Genomic DNA, 21285 nt, shown 5'->3' with positions numbered 1-21285 from the left:
GACTGTGTGAGGAAACCGGAGCACCTGGAGGAAACCCACTCAAAAATGGGGAGAACATGCAAACTCCACACAGATAGCACCCCAGCAACTGAACCCAGGGCCCCCTATGCTGCAAGACCGCAGTGCTCACCACTGCACCCCCATGCCATCCTGAAGAGTTTCCCTATGTTCCAAAAGCCAACAAAATCTGCTGTGCTGTTGTTCTTCCTTCCCAGCTAAAAAGGCTGGTGTGTGCTGAGGTTAGGGGGAGGCAGGTGTGACCGATCCGTTTCAGGGCAGCTTCTTGCCACCCCATCACTACTTGCGTAGACCAGTAGGGGGCGGCCTTGTACGGCGAAGCCGCTGTCCAGTTGGCATCATTGGTTTCCTATCCCCTTTTGAACTGTTTAGTAGCTAACTTGACTAGTCAGTTTTAAAGATTCATTTGAATTAAATCCCCCTCAGCACCGTGCAGCCTTGCTGGCCCAAATCGTTGTATTATTATTCCGTCAATGGAAAGCGGTGTCCCAGTTACAAAGGACAAAGGTGTGGAATGGAAGGCACTGTCACCTTCCTTGGCATCTGGGTCTCTGTTGCTGACGGGCGCACAGGGGAGGGAACTGGACACCGCGCAGGTTCAGGTCAGTCACAGGGAGGGAGTGCTTTACTGACACACGACCACTGGCTACCGTTTCTCAGACCTGCGAGCTTCAGGACCCTGGGAGCTAATTGAATCCGAGGCGCCTGCCTGCCTGCCTGCCTGCCTGGCTGGCTGGCTGTCTCCCTCCCTGGCTGCCTGGAGCGCGGCGTTTCGCTGGGAGCGCCAGACAGAATAATGCCGTGCCTTGTGCCCTGCTCGAGCGCTGCTCCGCCGTTGCCATGGCGACAGCACAGTGCCCTCTCTGGGTACGTCTGCTGGAGAAGTTTTTCTGGCTCTGCATCATATTTATTCCGCTGGATCCCTAACCCACCGTCTCCCGCCTCCTCTCCTCTGCGCCGATACCTTTTCCCTTTTTTCCTCTCTCCTCTTTTTTTTTTTCTTCTCCCTCAAATCTCCGCTGCACACAGCGTACCACGACTGTGTCTGCCCCCCCCCCACTCCGCTCCTGTGAGCTCCAAGACGCACCACAGGCTGTAACCCACACAGGGAGACAGGTAATCGGCGCAGAATTGTCCTCGGCGTGGCAAAGCAGACGACAGTGGCAGGAGATGTTTTGTTCGTTGTTTTGCTGCTTTATGCCATGCTTTTGACGTGCCTTGTGGGTAATTGCTCCGTCTCATGTGTTGCTGTTTGGGCTCAGCGTGATGCGGTTATGAGCCCTGGAGTTAAATTGACAGTGTTGCTGGCAGGACGGAGGGCTTGGGGGGCAGAAGGGGGGCGGATGGGGTAGGTGGGCATGGAATGCCACCACAGCTTTTGGGGGATGGGGGGGGGGGCCGAATGAACTCCAGTGTGAGTCAGTTAGAGAAGGACCATCTTTGTTTTCTCCAGAGAGTGGTGTGTGAATGTGTGTGTGTGTGCGCGTGCGAGAGAGAGAGAGAGAAGGAGAGAGAGAAATGTGCATCCTATTGTGCAGTGGCGGTGAACCTTTCCTGGGGTTCTGGGACTCAAAGCCCAGTTTCTGAGCGAGACAAAATGCTTTGGACTGAAGCAGGGGGTTCAGTTTGCAGGAGCGTTTGCTCCAGATTGACTCGGTAACGTTCTGCTCGTGGTTCACATCGCTCTAGATGTGAGAGGTCGGGTCTTTAACTTCTGGAAGTTTAGGCAGAGGCCGGGTTGACTTGTACTTGTGGATTAATGGTTATACGTACAGATGTCTCGGCAAACGTGCCCCGTGTGACCTGATTCCTGGAGGGTCATGTGCTCTACGGACCTTTGGAGATGATTATGTCCCCTTGAGCATTGGTTCTCCCATCCCATTCAGTAACGCCGACAGAAAGTTTGAGTAACGCGCACCAGGGTTTGTTTTCCTGAGGTGTTTGTGTTCCCTCTTGCTGCTGCTGACACCAGTGTTCTGGTATGAGAGGGGAAAGGGCACCCCAGTCGATGGTGAGATGAAGGCAACCCCCTGCACTACTGGGCTGTTCTGGGAACGGTATCCCCAGAGTGATCCCGATTCAGGACGGATTGGCGACAAGAGGAAGAGCGAGCAGGGGCGCTTGAGAGTGAAGGGAAAGACATCGGCAGTGTGCTGAGGCAGGGATGAAGTGTGCGATTCAGTTGCTCAGCAATAAGAAGAGAGAAGGTATAGAGAGAGGAAGTGGTCTAAGGTGCTGGGGAGAGTTGATCAGCTGGAGAGAGAGAGGATTGGGAATGATTAAGGGTGGAAAACGTGTACAGAATGCAGTCTGCGGGGCAGAAAGAGTCAAAGGAAAACACAGAGCTGCAGTTGGTGAAACACAGAGATAACCTTTACTTAGCCTCGATTTCTGGGGTGCAGTAACTCTGAATCATATTCCTTTCGTCTGTCCCGGGGTCTCTCTCCTGTTGCTACAGGTCCGTGTGCCCCTTTGGATAACCAAAGGCTTCTTCTCCAAAAACCTAAGAAAGGTTATAATTAGGAGCATGACTAGTAGTACTTGTGGGGTGGCTACTATGTGATCGATCCCAAGATTCCAGCATATGATTTTTGGAATGAGCCTTGACTACTTGTGGTAACTCCATATGCGCTAAACAATCCCAAAACATCCTGAAACGAGCAGCCCCTTTGTTAGGGAAACAGAAGAAATTGGGAACTGAGTGTCTGGGAGAGAGAAAAAAAATGGAGGCAGGCAGAAAGGAGGAGAGAAAGCAAAACATCCGTCACACAGGAGCCAGAATGTATCTCACTCCTAAAAGGGTGATACGCAGCCTCTGTGACAGGCTCCAGGCTGCGTCAGACAGTGCGCTCACTGTCTGTGTTGCTGGAGTAACGCAATTGAGCAATAATGAGTCCCTCAGAAAGCCTCCCTAGAGCACAGCTCCCTCTGAGAGTGTTTATCACGGAGTGCAGCAGAAAGAGGAGGGGTGGGGGAAACAGCGAGTACATCTTTAAAAAAAGCCCTTCATCACATGGTTGTTATTCTCTGAAATCTGTCTCACAGGTCACTTTGACAGCCCTCGCTCTCTCCGTGTGTCTCTCCCTCTCTCCTCGCTCACTCTCATACTTTCTCCTCCCACCAGCTTCGCAATTTGCATATTAATGACTCAGAGCCCAGCTCGCTGTACAGGAATATAATTCCTTCTTCCTGCTTGTACGAGAAGCTTTTATTTCTTCGTTTTGGTTGTCTGCCCTTGCCTCGCCTCCCTAACCTCTCTCCTTTCTCCTGGCTCCTCAGAAGAACACCCCATGCTCGCGGCGTGCAGAGGGCACACAACCATTCCGTTCCGAGCAGGGGCCCAACATGTGAAAAGATGTCTGTAGGCTGTGCTTGCCCTGGTAAGTGCCTGTTTTCTCTTTAATTCCGATATGCAGTCAATCAGCCGCGCTCTCCAGAGTGCACCACGGGGCTCGGGGCCGGCGGACTTCAAAGTGGTCACCGGTGACCAGACGTGTGCTTTGCGTTAAGGGAAGAATGCGGAGTCCTTTAGCATGTTTTTTTGGTGTGTTTTGTTTTGGTACATTCTTAAAAGCAGAAACTGCACACCCCCCCCTCACCGAAAAAAGGGGAAAGAAAAGCAAAAGGAGGAAACTTGCAAAACAGGAGGGCATTTTTCAGGCGCTGCTTCTGTGGCGTGCGACAGCCGCAGGCAAACAGGGTTGTTGCTGTCAGGAGTTTTGCGGGTCTAATTCGGGCAAGAGAGACGTGAGGCAGGAAGAGCTTTCGGACCTGAAAGAATGGGGTGCAGATCTCCAGGGGCGACCAGGGGGTCCCGTGGAGTCTCACAGCCCAGGCCAACATCACTGCGGGCCGACTAGGCTTAAGAGGAGGAAGGCTCTTGTCTGTGTTGCTTTAATTTGGTTGTTTCTTTTCTCATCAGCTGAAAAGCTGATCTTCTCTGCTGCCACTGTGGCTTTTGTGGTGTGGTGTAAAACCCGGGTGGCTGAGAAAGACTGCCACTTTATTTTGCTAAGGTGCCAGTCTGTGCACTCGAGATGGGTTTTTGTTTGGTTGTTGCTCTGAGGTTTTGTGTCATTTAGCTCGATAGTTTTGTTGGAGGTCAGTCTTTTCCGTAAGAGAGGGGGGGAGGTACAGTACCTGTGGATTGAGAGGAAACCTGTTAGACCTCATGGCTTCTCGGGAGCAGCTGAGCACTGCCTGCCACCTGGGGCTAGGGGCAGGATCCCAAAAGAGTGAAGAAGCAACACTGAGTGACACAGCAGTTGCTGCACTGACACCTATATAATCTCACGAGCTCCCACACATAAAAGATTTTTTCACACAGGACTGCAGCCACACCACACTCTGGGCGCACATCCACATTGTGCTATTAGTGTCTACTTGCTTTGAAAATCTGTGACACACTTCTACAGTTTTCCAGTTCCCTTGAGTGGCGCACAATATGTATGGAATTGTTCTGCAGCTGACAATAAATAATAGTGCCATTGTCATTCAATAATACTACAGTTTAGATTGCTCATTTTGGCAAGATCTGGGCACTGATAGTCTTCTTCAGGGCAGGTGCACAGCAGAGTTCAATGACTTTCCCCCGTCCGTTTATTTTGTGTTGCCTCAACTGATTTCGGATTGTCCACATTAAATGGGTTTGCTCTACAGAGGGAAAAAAAAAAGCTCCAACAGAAACGCAGCACCTTCAGCTGACTGATTGATCTGAATCAGTTTAGGACGGGAGGTCTAGGTCACTGAACCAGGAAATAACGTCAGGGAAACGGACAAGAATAACATTGCAGAGCAACGTGATTCACCACAGGTTTTGAGAGCCACGAGCTCTCGTACAAGTTGATGCAGCAGGAAAGGCAGTGCCTTTATTGTGCTTTTGTCAGTGCTTAATATAAGGGCACAAGCAGGATATTGAAGCCAATATCAGGTGCTAGGTTGTACCCGGTGGCTCTCACACCCTGAAATGGATTAAACTGCTGTGCAATGGGAGTCTCACTCATTCCCCTGACTGATTATAATGTGCAGAATGTCTGTGTACTTTGCAGACTCCACAGAGTTACATTAGCTCACTGCTGGGCCTTCCTCACCTGTAGAGAGCGAGTGCATTACAGAGAACTCAGTCTTGTGCCTAAATATCCGAGTGCTGGGAAATTCAAATGACTGGAGATCTGAGGGGCCAACAAATTTAATACATCCACTGGAAACCTCAGAGGCAGCCAATTCAGTCTGAAGAGCTGTTCTACTGTCCTTATTAAATTAAATATGGATAATGTGGTGTTCTTAAGCTGGTCCAGGAGATGATGCAGCTTTGATGCAGATTTTGAGGGGCTCTTCCAGTACCATGCCCTGTCATATTAAAATGAGCATCCTCCTCCCTCCACAGTGAAATTGTTCAGTTTTCCAGCAGTAGTCTTGGCTCTTTAAATATCAGCCTTCTTCATAATGTTCTACATGCAGTCCATGTGGAATGCTCGTGATGTGGCTACTGCATGCTGTTGTTTGTGTGTTCTCTGTTTTGTGCATGGTACTGTGTCATAATTGTATTACTTCAGCGTCAGGTTTGCTAACTTTAAAACAGCAGGGCTCTGTTAATGTGATACTACCCTGTTGTGCGTTTATACAAGGGACTCACCTACTGCCATAAACAGACAGTGGCAGTGCTGGTATAGGAGCCTGTTGTTGCTTTTAATCCATATGATGTGTCCCTGATATCCCTGATTGGTTAGTCACTGTTGGGACAGTTACAGTTACATTACAGTTACATGCTGTTGGAGAACCATTTCATAGTGGGTTATCTCTAAAAGCACATATCTATCTCATATAGTGCCAAGCTAACCTCCTGTTCAACACGTGACACTTCCTTGCACAAAGGGTGGTGTGAGTATGGAACAAGCTACCCTGCTATGTTGTAGAAGATGATACTTTGGCTTCCATTAGAAAAAGCTGAATGAGATCCTTGGATAAAACAGGCCGGATGGACTTTTCTTACTGACTATACTGTTGTCGTTTCCGATCCTTTTTGTTCTTGGTGGTTTGATGTACAAGCCAGAGGTTCACCTGATTTGCATGGTTTTAGTCTTTCCCACAGGTTTTCAAATGAGGTAATGTGGTCGAGCTGGCCTATTGGATCTGGAATTGACATGGGACGTGTTGCCAAAGCTATGTGGGATTGACAAATGGAATTTGATGCAGGCAAGCACAGTAATGCATGCAGAAAACAGGAAAGAGATTGGTAGCATCAGATCTGTGGAAAAGAGACTTAGGTGTTTATGTGGACATGTCCAGTGCCTTCCTCCAGGCAGTACAGAAACAAAGGCTGGCCAAGGGTAGGGGATATTGTGAAGAAAAGGTTGGATTGATACAAATATCCCAAATCCCGAAGGATTGATCTCAAAGTCGAGGAAGAACGTTGAGGAGTGAAGATAGAAGGTGCATAATTGCACAGGGAGCAATGGATGCCTGGAACAAGCTACTCAGTAAAAAAAAAAAAACAGCTGGATGAGGCTCTCAGATCAATAAACTATTAGCATTCAAATGAGCAAGACTGAATGACTGGCCTCCATTTGTTTGTAACCTTCCTTTTGTTCTTATGTTGTAGTACTAGTCATCTGTGAGTTTTAGTACCTTATAAATCTGTACCAGTAGAGGCAGGACACAGGATGAAAACAGATGTTGGGGTGGACGTGACAGATGTCATGAGAAAAGGCTCCTGTTTGATGTCGTGCCTCTAGCAGTACTCTCCTATAAATATTTAGCAGAGCCCGCTTCCCCCCTTTTTGATAAATAGAACCCACTGCGCGTCACGACAACATGGTATTTTCTCAGATCCACTGAACAGACCGAAAACCTGACTTCTCGGCCCGTGAATGCTGCGCACCGAAAGATGTGGCTGTGCGCTCAAAGGTTTATTTGGAACAAAAAAAAAAAAGATCTTTGCAGAAGCTCGGGGCCTGTCTTATAAAAAGATACGAGTTTAAACTGGTCGCAAGCCCTGTATGGTCAAGACAATGCAGACAGCTTGTTTTTTTTTTTTAAAACGCTGCCTCACACGCTCAGATTTTTATCAGGGCTGCTACTCTCAGCCTGGAAAAGCCTTGCTGGCACCTCGACTGATAAACAGCCCAACATTTGGTGCGTAACATTTGTTTAAAATCAAGCAGATTATGTGCACAAGAGCACATTTTTTATGGGTCTGGTCATGGAATTTTCCACAGACGTGTGTCCTGTTTGATTATTTCCTTTTTTACACACAGAGAGAGGAGGGAAAGAGAGAGAGGGAGAGCAGCAGTGTGTCATAGCAGACTCAGCCCGACTCCTCTCCCTGCTGCCTGACCTGGCCCGCTTCTACAATGTGTGTTTATGCACTCTGTCTTCTCTGTGCATCCCGGCTGGCTGCTATAATAGTCTGTTTTTCCTCTGCATGTTGGTTATTGCTGTGCAGTTCACCCTGGAGCTATGCAGAGCCCTGTCATCGTCTACATCAGCACCCTTGAAAAACAGATTGCATGTAAAGGACACAGCATCAGTCACACAACCGGAGGAGCCACAAACACAACAGGATACAGTAGCTTAGCCTTGCGCCTCATGCACGTCCTAACTCAGATGCTCGTGCCGGAGGTTAGTTTGTCTGAGGGTAACGTGGCAGTGCTGTGTAACTGGGTTTTGTAGTCCTGTGTTTTCCCCTGAGGGAAGTCAGGTTTTCTTCCCTGTGTCATGCGGGAGGCCTCCTCTCTCTTTCTCACTCATGCTGTGTGCATTCATGTGTGCCTTAATGACGTGTTTTATACAGTGGAGCAGGACATCATGTATCATAATCACACTGGGTTTGTGAACACCATCGTGCGGATTGCGTCTGCGTTGCTGTACAGGATACATGTGTTTTGGCTCACTGCTGTATGAAGTCAGCAGGTTTTGACATGAAATTGATTCACTCTTGCAACTACTGTATAAAATATGGATGGGTATTTAGTTTGTACAAGTGTGGCCTTGCTTTTGTAGTGTATAACATTAGCCAGAGAAGCAAGTATCTCGTCGTGTTGAAGAACCAGATGTGCCGAAGTGTGCCTGAGCTGTACTCCCCTTCTCTCTCTCCCTCTCTCACACGCTGTATTCGGAGGAGTGCTGCTACCTCATGCAGAAAGTCACATGGCTCCCTTGATTAGAGGAAAATTACTTAAAGCACTAAAATGGCAACCAAACAAAGACGGGCTGTTTAATGTTGCACAATGGCTGGGTGTGCCTTCTGGAGAGGCACTGTTCCCCTACTAAACTGGGAAGACTTTTTTTTAAGGCTCCTATATGCGTCTTTGGGCTGAGCAAGACAGCTTTCTGACTTTTTCTCCTGAAGAAACAAGCTAGATCGAGGCCGGCGTGTCCTGATTGCTTCTGTGAAGTGGGGATGTTTATGCAGAACTGTACACTACCTTATATCCAGAGCAGGCAAATCTGATAATGCTGTCCTTACGTGCCTCGGGAGTTAAACGTTGTCTTCAGTGGCTCAGATTCTAGTTGTATGGAGCCCAGAAAATGTTAGATGTGCCAGAGCTATCCATGCAGCCTGCTTTTCTTTTTGTTTTTATTATTTTATTATTTTTCTCAGGCCCCACCCACTACCTGCACATTCAGACACCTTGCTGAATAGGCTGAAGCTCTGTGCTTCCTCCCAATGGAAAGTCATTATGCCACTAGGCATTCTAGAGCATGATATCTAGCTGGCAACTTATCATGGTACAGTTTGAACCTAAATCAACAGAAAAGAGTCCAGTGGTTAGATACAAAATATTTATTGTTTCTTCAAATGGCTAAGACTTTCATCTTTCTCTTTCGGTTCTTCAGGAACTACGTGATCCAAAACTTTCATGTAGTCACTTATTGAAGTAACACAGAGGCTGGGATACGTGTTCCAGACACAAGATTCTTCCTGTCCAACATGAATTCCCTCTTAGTTTTCAGTTGTAATCTTGTGTCCTGTTTCATTTCTCAGTCTGGACTAGTCTCCTGCATTGAACCTACCTACATATAACCCCTAGATTTCTTTATATTTGTAACAAATCTTCTCCCAGCCTCCTTTGTAACAGACTAAAGAGATATAGTTCCTTTAATATACCTGCATATAACAATCCCCTGAACCAGCAATCATTCCTGTTGCTTTATTTTCTAACTCTTTCTAAGACTATGAGATCCTTTTTGTGTTTTTGTAACAACCAAACATAGCATTCTAAATTAGATCCTACTTTGGGTGTTGTGAATCTTGAGTATAACTTACTTTTATTTTAAATCTGCCAATTTTGCCATTTACTGAAGCATTCTGTTTTCTCTTTCATTGCTCCTTTCATTGCATCATTGCATCTTCATAAGGACACAGAGGACTCTGCATTAACGCTCTAATCCCAGTCCTGTACTGATTCCCACAGATCAGTGGGAGATCTCCTGTGAGATGACCCTTGCACCTGTCAGCTTTGAATTTCTGTAGCCAAGGCTCTGTCCAGTCTGAGTCTTGATGTAATTCTCTTGTAGCTCTTTCCATGTCTGTAAGCGTTCCTGTTTTTGCTTCTGCAAAGTTCAACTAGTTTGCTAACTATGTCAGAAACTAAACCGTTGATAAAGATCAGGAAGAACAAGGGTCCGGAACCAGATCTTTGCGGTAAAACACTGCTTACATCGGCCTGATATAAGATTGTGCCCATTTAGACGACGCTCTGTTTGTAGTCTGTTAACTGATTCTTGATCCATGCATACTTCACCTTGGATTGCAGTGGCTTTTACTTTGACTATTATGTTAATAAGGTAAAACTTGTCAGATGCTTTCTGGAAATCTAAATATATTATCTTGCTTTAGTGCTATCAATTGTCCTTGTTGGGATTTTTTAAGCATCCAACTAAGTTAAACAGTCTCTTTCCTTTCTAAATTCGTTTTGGCTGTTTCTTAAAATGCCATTGTTTAGTACGTTTTCTTCTAGGTCTGTGTTCGTTATTATTTCCATACCTGTACTGGTTTCGTGGTTCAGTTCTGTCGGTGTGGAGTGGTGTTACATTTGCAGTTCTCCAACCTGTGGGTACAGGTCCTTAGTGAGAGCTGAAATATCCCAGTTCTGTCCCAAAGATCTATGAATAACATTCCTCTTTCTTAAGTACAACTGGGGGAATACCACCAGGTCCTCTAATTTCTGCCTTTTAATTCAACCTACTCTCCCTAATACTTCAGTGTCAGTTATGTCAGAATTACCTAATTCTGCTGGAGCCCTTTTTATAACCCAGTGCATGTGACTGTGTAAAATATTTTTTACTTTATATTACTGCAACACATTTCTTATTGCTTTTTCTTACTCCGACATTATCTGACTATTTACTTGACGTTTTACAGTTCATTTAGTGTTACTGTACTGAAAAAAATTGCCTTGCGTTATTTTGAACCTGAACTAATATTCATTCCTCTCTTGCTCTCTGTAATTCTTATGTTTTATATATTCTTATCTATATATATACATGGGTGCAACCTTGGGCCCTTTGTGCTCTCTGTAGTGGTTTTCTGTTCCTTCTAAGGTTCCTGTTAAAAACCAAAACGTTAAACTGAAAATGAATACTATCATATAATAATGCATGTAGAGGTCAGTAGAAACGATGATAATAATAGCCGACCAAGGGAGTTTTGTTGTGATCTGAGATTACAGAATGTAAAAGTATCCCTTTACAGTCTACTTTTTGACGTTTTTAAACGTCAGTGATCTTGGACCTGACTGGAAATTAAACAGAATAACTGAATATGGAACAGTTCATCTCTGGTGTTTAATTGGGACATTGTGACTCGTATGAATTGGTTAGAATCAAAGCAAAGAACTTGGGATAGATGTTTGGAAATCTCACAGGTATGGTCTGTGGAAGATGTGTAGCAACTGCAGAGATCTATTATCAGTGTGTAAGGTATTTGTGTGCGTGGGGAGAGACTTTGCGTGCTAGTATACTCAAGTCTGTTTTCTGAAGATTTTCAAAGCACTTGTTCTGATGGTGCTCGTCGCGTTCGTGTGGACAGGAGTCGCCGCATAATCCGGTTACACCGTTTCAGCGGGTCGTTCTCTCTCTGTCGCGGGGGCTGGAGCTCTTCCACGCTCCCGAGGACAGAAACTGCAGTTTCAGCAGATCGTGGAGCCGGAGGGCAGAGTAATCAATGTCTGCGATCTTCTGCAGCTGAAAATACTTTTAGAATCCCGTCAGACAAGAAGAAATATTAACGCTTCTCCTCTTAAAATAAAAAAAAAAGTTTCCTCGTAAAACAGTTTTGCGAGCACGGGAAATGGATTTCATTTACCAAGTCCATAACCTATCTCGGAGAAATTATGTCTGTGCTGTGAATTTTGAAAAACGCAGAAGGCTGTGTTTCGTGAGCATTCGTTTGTTGTTGGTTGTGCATTTCACTCATTCTGATTAAAAAAAAAATATCACTTGACCCTTGAAGGCACAGAATTGGCTATTAAGAAACACTCTTGTCCCCAGACAACGTGCGCGCCAGCTCGCGGAGACCCTGCGTGTCTGCCCCCCAGGTCCACAGCCAGCAGCTCAGCACGTCTGACATGTTCGTGTTGTATCGGGGGTGTAGTTCCGCAGAGCCCCAGTCCGTCACAATTTGTAGATCACTGTTAAATCGCCGGTTTATGAAGACTCGGAACAATTTTATTGTGATAAATGAAGTTAAATTATGTATAATGTAGAGATCTTTGGGAGTCAACATCAGAATACACTTCAGACCTCAAGGACCATAGTTACTGATGAAGGATAAGTCAGGTCCATCAATCGATACCTTACGGGTGTCTGCGATCTCTAGAAAAAGGGACCTGTAACACTAAACGGACTGGTTCTCTCTAGGGATTGGAAAGAGACAGACTACCGATCGGGATACCATCCATTTTCCTAATCGCTTTATCCAGTGCAGGGTCGCAGTGGAGTCCGAGTTTATTCCAGCACGTAATGGGCGCAAGGCGGGATACAGATGTCCCTAGACAGGACGCCAGTCCATCGCAGGGCAGACATTCAGACTCCAACACACATAGACTCAAACCAATTCCCAGATTAGGCTACCAGCATGTCTCTGGACTGCGGGATGTAACCGGAACACGCACGCTGAGCTCCAGCAGTGGGAAGCAACACGGCTTGTAACAACATCTCCCATGAAATTCATAAAAGAAAGCCGATGTGGTCCTTAATTGCATGTATATGTGTGATACCTGCTTCTGTCCTTTTGTATTTTTTGTCTAGTTTTTAACTAAAACTGCATGTTTGTCGTTGCTCTGGCTCCCCGGCGAACCTGTTAGAAGAGGTTAGAAAATGGGTGGATGGATTTGTGTCGTCCAACCCCTTAAAAAAAAAAGATTAGGTTAGAACAGACTGTAATTGTATGGCAATTGAACGGCACCTTCGAAATAAAAAATAGCTGCATTAATTTGGTTTTACCACAGGGTGGCGCAGTTGGCACTGTTTCCTCAACATGTTTTTGTTTGCTTTATTAATAGTGAACAAAAACACACAAGAATAATATTATCATGAACCATGATTAGTTAAGGATAGTCAATTACCATACCTGAATAAATAAACTGAAGTTAAAGCATCATATATCCATTTAGCTTCCCTATTCTTGACATTTTTTATCGTTTTATTATTTCCATTTCTATTTTGATCATTAATAATTGGAGTATAAATCTTCAACCCAGTAAACCTTAATGGAGTGAACCAGTAAACCCATTTGCCATTTTCCACATTTTGTGAAATTTTGATTAAGTTCCAGTAAACGTTTGACCATGCAACACTTAATAGAGGAGGACCTGTAACTGGTGCAGCTGTCAGTGTGACACTGACCTTTGAGCGTGACAGTGATGATGTTCTTCTGAACAGCTGTACAGTGGTGCAGGACTGTACAAGATGGCTGTATGCCAGGACAGAGGTACACAAGCAAGTGGTATAAGTAAGCACAGTGCTATATCAGCACTGGAGAACTGAACCCATTCTAGTGAAAGCGATGATTGCATCCTTAATTAAGAGACGGGGATGAGGTGTTTAATGAAAATTGTCAGCCCTCCCACAAAATGTCACATGGATCTGCAAAACACCAACTTTTCTGCTTTTTGGGGTTAGTGTGAATAGACAAAATGCACCCCTTAGTAACGCCTAAACACCACACTTTCCAAAAAGACAACAGCATGACTAAATATCTTTTCAAGTGTAGTTTGTCACACTTCCTAATTACACATTGCACTTTCAGCATTTCTTCAGTTAAGAGATGTTGACATTCTCTCCCTATCATACTGCCAGTGTTACTGTGGAAAAAAATGTGTGACATGAAGTGAAATGTCAGATTAAGACTCGGTTACAATGTTGAACAGTTATCAACGAGGGGTGGACGTTTTGCCTGTTTATCTTATTTGGCTGCTAATCACTAGTATCTTATTCAGCCATTCCTTGAAGGAAGTCATGTTATCAGTTTCAACAACCAGGCGGAGTACCCTGTTCCAGACTCCTGCTACCCTTTGTGTAAAGATGTGCCTTCTGTTCTCAGTCTTAAATGCCCTTCTCCTTACCCTGTTTGTGTCCTCTGGTTCTGAAGAAGTCTCTGGGTTGGCTTTTGTCCACGGTTTTGAGGATTTCAAATACTTGGATCAGGTCAGATGATCTCAGAACTCAGACTGCAAAATAGATCTTGTTTTTTGTTGTGAAGATTAGCTGAAACGAGGTGTGTTTTTTAAAGGCTGGCTGTGTGTGGCAATTGCAATTTGAATTATTAGCCTTTCTATCATTTTCATTGGGCCAATGATAGAGCAGGTCTTTTTTTTCCATGGGGCATTCCAGGGTAGACATCTGAGGAATTTGTGCATACCCCTAGCACCCACACGAGGTAGATGGCACTTCTGTATTAACTGTTGAGGCCCACAGAGGTTACACAGTGTATTACTGTACACTGCTGGGACATTGTCAGTCGCTGGCTTCTAACAAGCGGTCTGTTCAGCTCAGCAGTACTGTCTGAAAAAAAGAAAGACAGTAATTTTATTCTCTGGTCCAGCCTGCTAGCAGGTAGAGATGCTGTTTTCTGAGGAAAAAAAAAAAGCTAGCATCCCATTATCAGGGCGTGTTCAGTGAAGCATGATCTGTCACATGCGCTGCACATGTGATGCGGTCGGAGCAGAGCTGTGTGTGTTTCGAGCTGTGACCTGAAGCCACAGCAGAGAGCCAGGCCTCCCTCCTCTCCTGTCAGACCAGAGAGGGCAGGGGGGTGGTGGGTGTGGGGAGAGTGGGCCGCACAGACTGGTCTCCAGCCAGCCCTCTGACAGGCTGACGATCTTGCGTCCACTGCACTGCCTTGAAGCATGCTCGCTTCAGTGTCCGGCGGTGCTGTGCTTCCCAGCGTGCTTCTTAAATTTCACAACTGCTTTGGTCAAGATGTCTGCTTTCAAACACCACCAGGACACTGCTGACAGCCATCGCAAAATGCGTTTGCATTTTCCCTAACTCCCAGGAAATGGCGGCTAAATTTGTATTATTATTATTATTATTATACAGTAAATTAGTTGTCTATTCCGTCTATTTTCTAACCTTTTCATCACTTCGTCCCCTGGATGGGACGCCAGTCTATTGCAGGACAGACAGAGATACAAACACAAATACAGACATACACACACTCACACCAGGCCCAGTTTTCCCAGAAGCCAATTAACCGAACATTTTGTCCTTGGAATACTGGTAGATTGGTATGTCTGTGGGAGGAAAGTAGAGCACTCGGAGGAAACCCACGCAAACCGAGGAAGAACATACAAACTCCACACAGAGAGCCCCCCAGATCTGGAATTGAACCCAGAGCCTTAGCGCTGTGAGGCACGAATGCTGACCACTGTGCCATCCTCTTTTCAATCCTTTAAAGTCTTTAAATGGGTTTTCTTTAAATTGATAGAAAAATTCCAAATAAAAAATGTCATTTTTATGTTTCATTTAAAAAAAAATGACCCCACAAAATACAAAGATACAAAATATAAAAGATTACAGATCTCCTTTTTCTCTTCTGTTCTGTATTGCACTGTATTTCACTTTCTGTTCCATGGATTTTTATAGCCTTCATTATTAGGGTAGTATGTCTGCAGCAGGGCCATACTTTAGCGTAATGGGTGTAGCTCTGTCACACAGCTCCCTAGACAGCAGCCAACTCCAAATGCCAGATGACCGAGTTCCCTTCCAAATGACCGAGTGGGAGACTCTTCCTCAGTGTTACGGTACATTAAGGTAAAGTTAGTTAGCAATTTTCTTTTTGTTTTTTTATTTACAAATTTACAAATTAATTTACGATAACAACAGAATCAATATAATGCCAATGACCTATAATGAGTAAAGAAAAACAAAACAATAGTTCACTTATTTAAGAGTCCTTATCCATAAATGCACTTCCGTTACTGTTCTGTGGATTATGTTTTTCCTCTGATTTTCCTTTCAATTTCTGTGTTCACCAAAACGAAGTAAAACAAGTGGCAAAGCTCAATATCCCTTGGTAAGCGGTAAAATATAAATCCTGACCGTTAGTAAAGTGACCTTAACCGAATGCTGAATCCCTCTCTCCTCACTCGGTCGGTAGTCGGTGATTTTCATAATTATTTCAGCAAATTCTGGTCAGGATAATACTAATCATTTACATAAAGTAATGTTATTTACAAAGGATGAACTTTCAAATAAAATAATTATTCATAACAACAGTCTAGGCTTTGATAGGTTGATATCGCCTTTGTGATTGCTCTTGCTCGCTGAGACTTGTTGCACTGGTTATAGTCTCCTCCCGCTCCAGTGGCCTGCGTGTCACTGTGGGAGAGGGGTGGCTGGAGTCCTCAGGTCTGTCCTCTTTGAAGGCCTGCTGTGCACCTGCAGACTGCAAGACCAGGCTGTTCTCTGCCTGGTTCTGCAGGTCTCTGCCCTAGGAGACCCAAAGGCCAGTGTCCCTCCTGGCTACGAGGGGCTGAAATGAAGGCAGGTGGGCTGGAAACACATCAGTGGCGCCCGAGGAGAGGCCGTTCACCTTGCATTGTAGTTTCCTGCCCCTGAAGAACCAAAACTCCTCGTCACCACCAAGAAAAAGCAAAGCCCAGCTCCTCTGGCTGGCTAATTAGAAAACTGGATGTGCTCCTACACATCATAATGAGAGTTGATCCAGCTGTGATAAAACGGTTGTCTTGTGACAAGCTGTTCAGGATGCAATCTGTATCTGGGAGCTTGAGTAGGGCACCATGTGGGGCCCCCACACATTCATGCAGAATTCGATTTTGTTTTGCCATGGAGGTACAGTATTGAACTATTCCACAGCTTCTGAGGGGTGTTGGCCTTAATATGACCAGGCTCAGTACCTGTGGTCTAAGAAGAGGCGTGCAGGTATGCATGTGAAGAAAAGCTTTAATGAGAGGAGATTATACTGTACTTGGCTATACAAATCGGCTTTCGCCCTTGGTACAGGGATCCCAGAGCCTTTCACTGTAAAGCTGAGACAGCAGTGAGAGCTGCGCTATCCCAACAGGCAGGGTCTTGGAGACTGAAACATTCCCTGCCCTGACTGACCACTGCTTGTCTGGTTAAGCAACAGAGCTGCAAGCCCTTCTCTCTTCTTTGGGTTCAGTTTACCTGGAAGAATTAGAAAAGAGAGTTCTTACACTGATATTTTCAGGGTTTCCAGCTGTTCAATCAAGTAGTCTGTTTTACATAAAATGCCCTTGGATCCCGGGTTATTGGCTGGGGTACTCTCTTTGTGGGGTTTTTGTGTGTTTCTCTGGCTGCTCTAGTTTCCTCCTACAAGTCAAAGACTTGCTGTCTGGGCTACTTAGCGTCTGTAAACTGTCTCTATGTTTTTTGTGTCCTGCGTTGAATTGATAGGTCTTGGGTATAGCCCTGCTGTGTACCCTGTGTTTCTGGGACAGCCTCCAGGAATAAGCAGTCTTCGCATTATGGCCCAATGATCCTGAAGAGTTCATGTACTGATATTTGTCTTTTGTGTTGCTGTGTTACTCCAACTGCTCAGCCAAGTGGAAATTACACTTGACTGAGGGACTACGAATCCGATTTGGATCGATATACTGTGCGAGACTGAAGCTGGGGTTATGTGAATAACTTTTACTCCTGCCAGGTAAATACTTTGTTCTTTTTCCCCCTTTCTTGCAGATAGTGCTGATTAATCACGACAGAAATTTGCCGTACTTCTTCAGTGTGTCATGTTAGTCGCTACAGTCAGCGTCAACTCCCATCCAGCCAAAAAATGCTGTGCTGCTTAATCAAACACTTCTTTCCGTCGCTTTTAATCAATAACAGCGTGGAGGGTTAGTCCGGAGAGCCGCTCTTTGTGGGTGTCTTGTCACACCGAGCGGTTATCAGGGCTCTCGCAGGGCTGCTCAAGGGTTTCCTGTTGAGCCAAGTCAGGGGGGTCTTGTATGTGCCCCAATGGGCCACGCCTTCCCTCTCAAGGCCTGCGCGCCACAGATATCCCTCCCGAGTAACCAGGCGTCCCGCCATAGAGTAGAGAGCAAGCCACCAGCAGCCCCCAGCCATCAGCGCGCCATGGCTGACCAGTTTGAAAATGCAGGTAGGGAGTTTCTTCTTTGCAGGACTTGCACTGAGCAAAGAGTGAGAATTCGGTTTTCTTTCCAAAAACCCAGGGGTCCTTTTGTTGTGCATGGACTTGTGCGGCTGTGCAAAAACTACTGAGGCACGCGTGCCGAGACTTGGAGCTCGAAAATGACTATTTCAGTGATATGAGGCGCATGTGAGTATTTGCATTGGCTGTTTTTATGATGTGCCTGGTGTGTACAGTATGGGCCGCAGGGTTTGACCATGAGACTTGGAAAACATGTTGATGTAGGAGTGATATGTGCAACAGACAGGGACTAGGAGGAGCGGCAACACATGCTGCCGCTATATAGCCACATATTCAGTATAGAACGTCTGCACAGCAAACACCACACTGTAGGGTTACCTAGCAAAATGATATAGTTTATATAAGGTGTTTTGTGTTTTACAATTTGATGATATTTATGTCAAAACAGGCATTTTCCCCAAAATCGATTGCTCACAGCTGCTTAGTTATCACCTTGTAATCTTTAACAAAACGTCGATAGTTCTTTCCTTGTTTAGAATTACACTCATCTCTCGGGTCTGATGAGCTTCACTTTTACAGAAAAAAACTAATCAAGTTTTGTCTGTCAAAATTTGTCAGAAATAGTGGACTTTCTCTGCTAAAAGGGGTAAACGCACAAATAATAAAACAAGGCACAGGAACAATTTTCCTTGACTGTGTTAATATAGTTATAAGATCCAGAAAGCATATACAGTATATAGAGTGTATATATATATATTCTGTTGTAACAGTATGATTTATAGCAATAATGGACGCCTCTCTCCCTTATTACTCTGTTAAACCGTGGGTTTGCTGTAGTGAGAGGTTATCCAGCCAATAAAAGTGCCACTGGATCTGTATTCCTGTAATCTGTTGTCTGTAGAACACAAACAAGCCTCTGTTCTGACTGCAACCCAGGCTCTGATGAAAAGGAGCATCTTGCAGGTCTTCAGCTCAGGCAGAGGCTGTGCTGTTTCAGCTGTGCCATTGCTTGTGATAAAAGGTACATGTGATTTAATATTCTGGGTCCCATAGCAAGGAATCAAAAATAAAAACCGAGGAAGGGTTATTAGCTGGCTTTTAGGAACCCAGCTGAAAAAGAGCAAGCTGTTCTGAACCTTATTGTTTGTTGATCATCAAAGAAATTCTGTGATCACACTGCTACTTGTCAAAGTGAACATACATACAGTAAGTCAGAGGAGTGTTGTCACTCACTGTGCCACTTGGGATAAACCTGGCTTTTTTAGGAAATATGTAACCATCTTCCTCTATCCGAACGGGCACTGGGTTTAATTCTGTTTGCTTTGATTAAAATGTATGAGACTTAGAGTTAAAAGTTTCTTCCTCGCAACATGGATAGGCAGCCCAGGAAAATACAAAAGAGTATCCAAGAAGCCTCCTAGTGGTTGTGTGTCTTAAGGAGCAGTGCAAGAGTAAAGGAGCAGTACAGGGGATAAATTGTTCATTTACTTCATTCACTAAAAAAAAGTAACACCAGACCTAAAAACGTCCGGCTACAGAGTCTGTCTTTTTTGCTTTAAAAGATATTGAAATAATAGTAAATTAGTCCTGCTAGGCCAGTAATAACATCAGATTTGATCATTGTTAAGATGCAGTGAAAATCAGATGACTCTGCCAATCTTTAAGAACTGGATTTGACAGACCGAGTCCAGAATCTCATGGGTCTTTTTAACTCAGAAGGCTGACATATCAGGACCAGGGATGGGAAGTGTGGTGAGCAACTTTAAAAAGAGCACAAAGTTAAAAAACATTTATTCAATTTAATCAAAATGTACATCTCTTTCTCGTGGTAAGATTTGTCAAGTAGCATTGAATTTGCTTAAATCCTTAAGATGATTCATAACTGCCAAAACTGAAATGCAAAGCATGAACAGACGTCCATAACAAAATCCTCTAAAAAGGACACATATATGTATTTCAGTCAGTCACTGTTAGGGAATTTATATATGCAGAGAGCTCATTCTATTCTCCAGGTGGTTCCTGATTCTGGCCTTGCATTTTAATCATCAGGAAAAAAAAATACAAATTCTTTGTCTTGGGATTTTATACGGAAATCAGCTGACTCATTCATTAAACATGGACTCAGTGGAAATATTTTAGTCCCTCGGGCACTGTACTCAACCAAGGTTTAGGAAATGGCAGAATGCACACAAATGAAGGGTGTTGACTTTTTTTTTCTTTTAAGAAAGTGATCAGTATTGTGGAGCAGTTTTAGCATTCCTGCCTCACTGCGCTTGGGCCCTGGGTTCAATTCTGGACCTGGGGTGTGTCTGTGTGGAGTTTGCATGTTCTCCCTGTGTTTGTGTGGGTTTTCTCTGGGTGCTCCGGTTTCTTCCCACAGTCCAAAGTCCTACTGGTAGGTTAATTTGGCTTCTAGGAAAACTGGTCCTGGTGTGAGTGTGTGTCGACTGGCGTCCCATCCACGGTGTACCCTGCCTTGTGCCTCTTGATTGCCGGGATAGGCTTCGGCTCCCTGTGACCCTGAATTGGGCACAGCAGTTAGAAAATGGATGGGTGGATTAGAGAGAGTTCCTTATGCAGAAATACAATAGGGCCAATCTTCTGATAGAAAGTAAAAGCAGTAGAGGAGGCCCCAAGCCAGAGTGCAAAAGTTTGGGTTGGGATAATTCATCCGGTGCTCCCTTTGGTTTTTTGGCCGGCTCCTGTGACATCAGTGAGGGGTGCAGCTGCTCCCCCAATGGGTGCTGACTCACCCGGCGGGCGCTGGAGAGCTAGCAGCAGTGCCCATGCCAGAGACTGTGCAGGCTGGCGCCTGACGAACATACGCGTCTCATTCTCTCCTGAGGTGCACGGAAGTCGCTGTCTTAATTGGCGATTCCACACTGGCAACTCGAGATAAACAGTAGTAAACAAAATAACTGCAGCAGTATTAAACATGGGGGTAAAAAGAGTGTAGGCCGGTGGCTCATCCTGCTTGTTTTGGTTCCCGAGAGTTATAAGATACCAGAAAATTCTTTCTGAATGAAAATTTCGGAAACCCTTTGCTGAGTGTCCACTGTGCAGCACCATCACAGGACCTCTGTGAAGTAAGCAAAGCAAAGAGACAAGTTTAACTTGTTCTAGAAGACCCAGAGGCAAGTTTTTATTCTCAAGTTTTCCTTAAGGACTTCGAATAACTCTTGGAATAATTTCTGTCCGTATTAAAGCTGTTCGCTAACACTCACTGGACCAATAGCATTGTCCCCGACCTGCAGAATGCAGCTCTCCTTTTGAAGGAAAAAGTGCCAAATTTGGCATCGACTTCTTCCCATTTAAGATGAGCCAGCGGTGCTTTTGTCATCAGGCTCTCAGACTTGTAAACTCACAACCACCGAGGCCCAAAATAAAACAATACCTGGTGAAAACTTGATATTGTCGGGGTTGCAGGAGTGACTGTGAACCTGTGGCCTGGAGCCCAGCCGAGACTAGTGCTGTGTTTCTGATGGAGCTGGGCTTAGGAGCAGCAGTCTGAAACCTGAGGGAGCTCAGCAGGCAGCCCAGGAAGTGCCTGAGCCCACAGCAGGCCGCTTTCTGCTGACGCTCGGGAGATTTTGTTTTTGCAAGCCTGATGTGATATGACGCAAAGTTGAGTTGGAAGAAAGACGCTGAGACAAACCTGTTTGCTGTCT

At 45.1% G+C, this 21285-nt stretch overlaps 1 protein-coding gene across 10 annotated transcripts in view; it reads left to right on the top strand.

The window, feature by feature from the left end:
- ldb1a (LIM domain binding 1a) overlaps window positions 1-21285 on the top strand; it is a 49539-nt gene that overhangs the window by 7643 nt on the left and 20611 nt on the right. For 8 of the 10 annotated variants that reach the window (XM_015347793.2, XM_015347794.2, XM_015347792.2 and 5 more), the window contains one exon: window positions 3298-3398. In XM_015347793.2, coding sequence (XP_015203279.1) covers window positions 3374-3398 — 25 coding nt within the window. In that variant the 5' untranslated portion in view covers window positions 3298-3373. Of the gene's footprint in view, window positions 1-1047; window positions 1135-3297; window positions 3399-17517; window positions 17606-21285 lie in introns of those variants that run through there. The other 2 variants (XM_069189265.1, XM_015347791.2) reach the window with 2 other exon arrangements.

This window comes from Lepisosteus oculatus, chromosome 4, assembly GCF_040954835.1.
Source record: "Lepisosteus oculatus isolate fLepOcu1 chromosome 4, fLepOcu1.hap2, whole genome shotgun sequence".
NCBI lineage: Eukaryota > Metazoa > Chordata > Actinopteri > Semionotiformes > Lepisosteidae > Lepisosteus > Lepisosteus oculatus.
The sequence above is the reverse complement of the archived record's forward strand: the minus strand, read 5'-3'. Positions and strand labels throughout refer to the sequence as shown.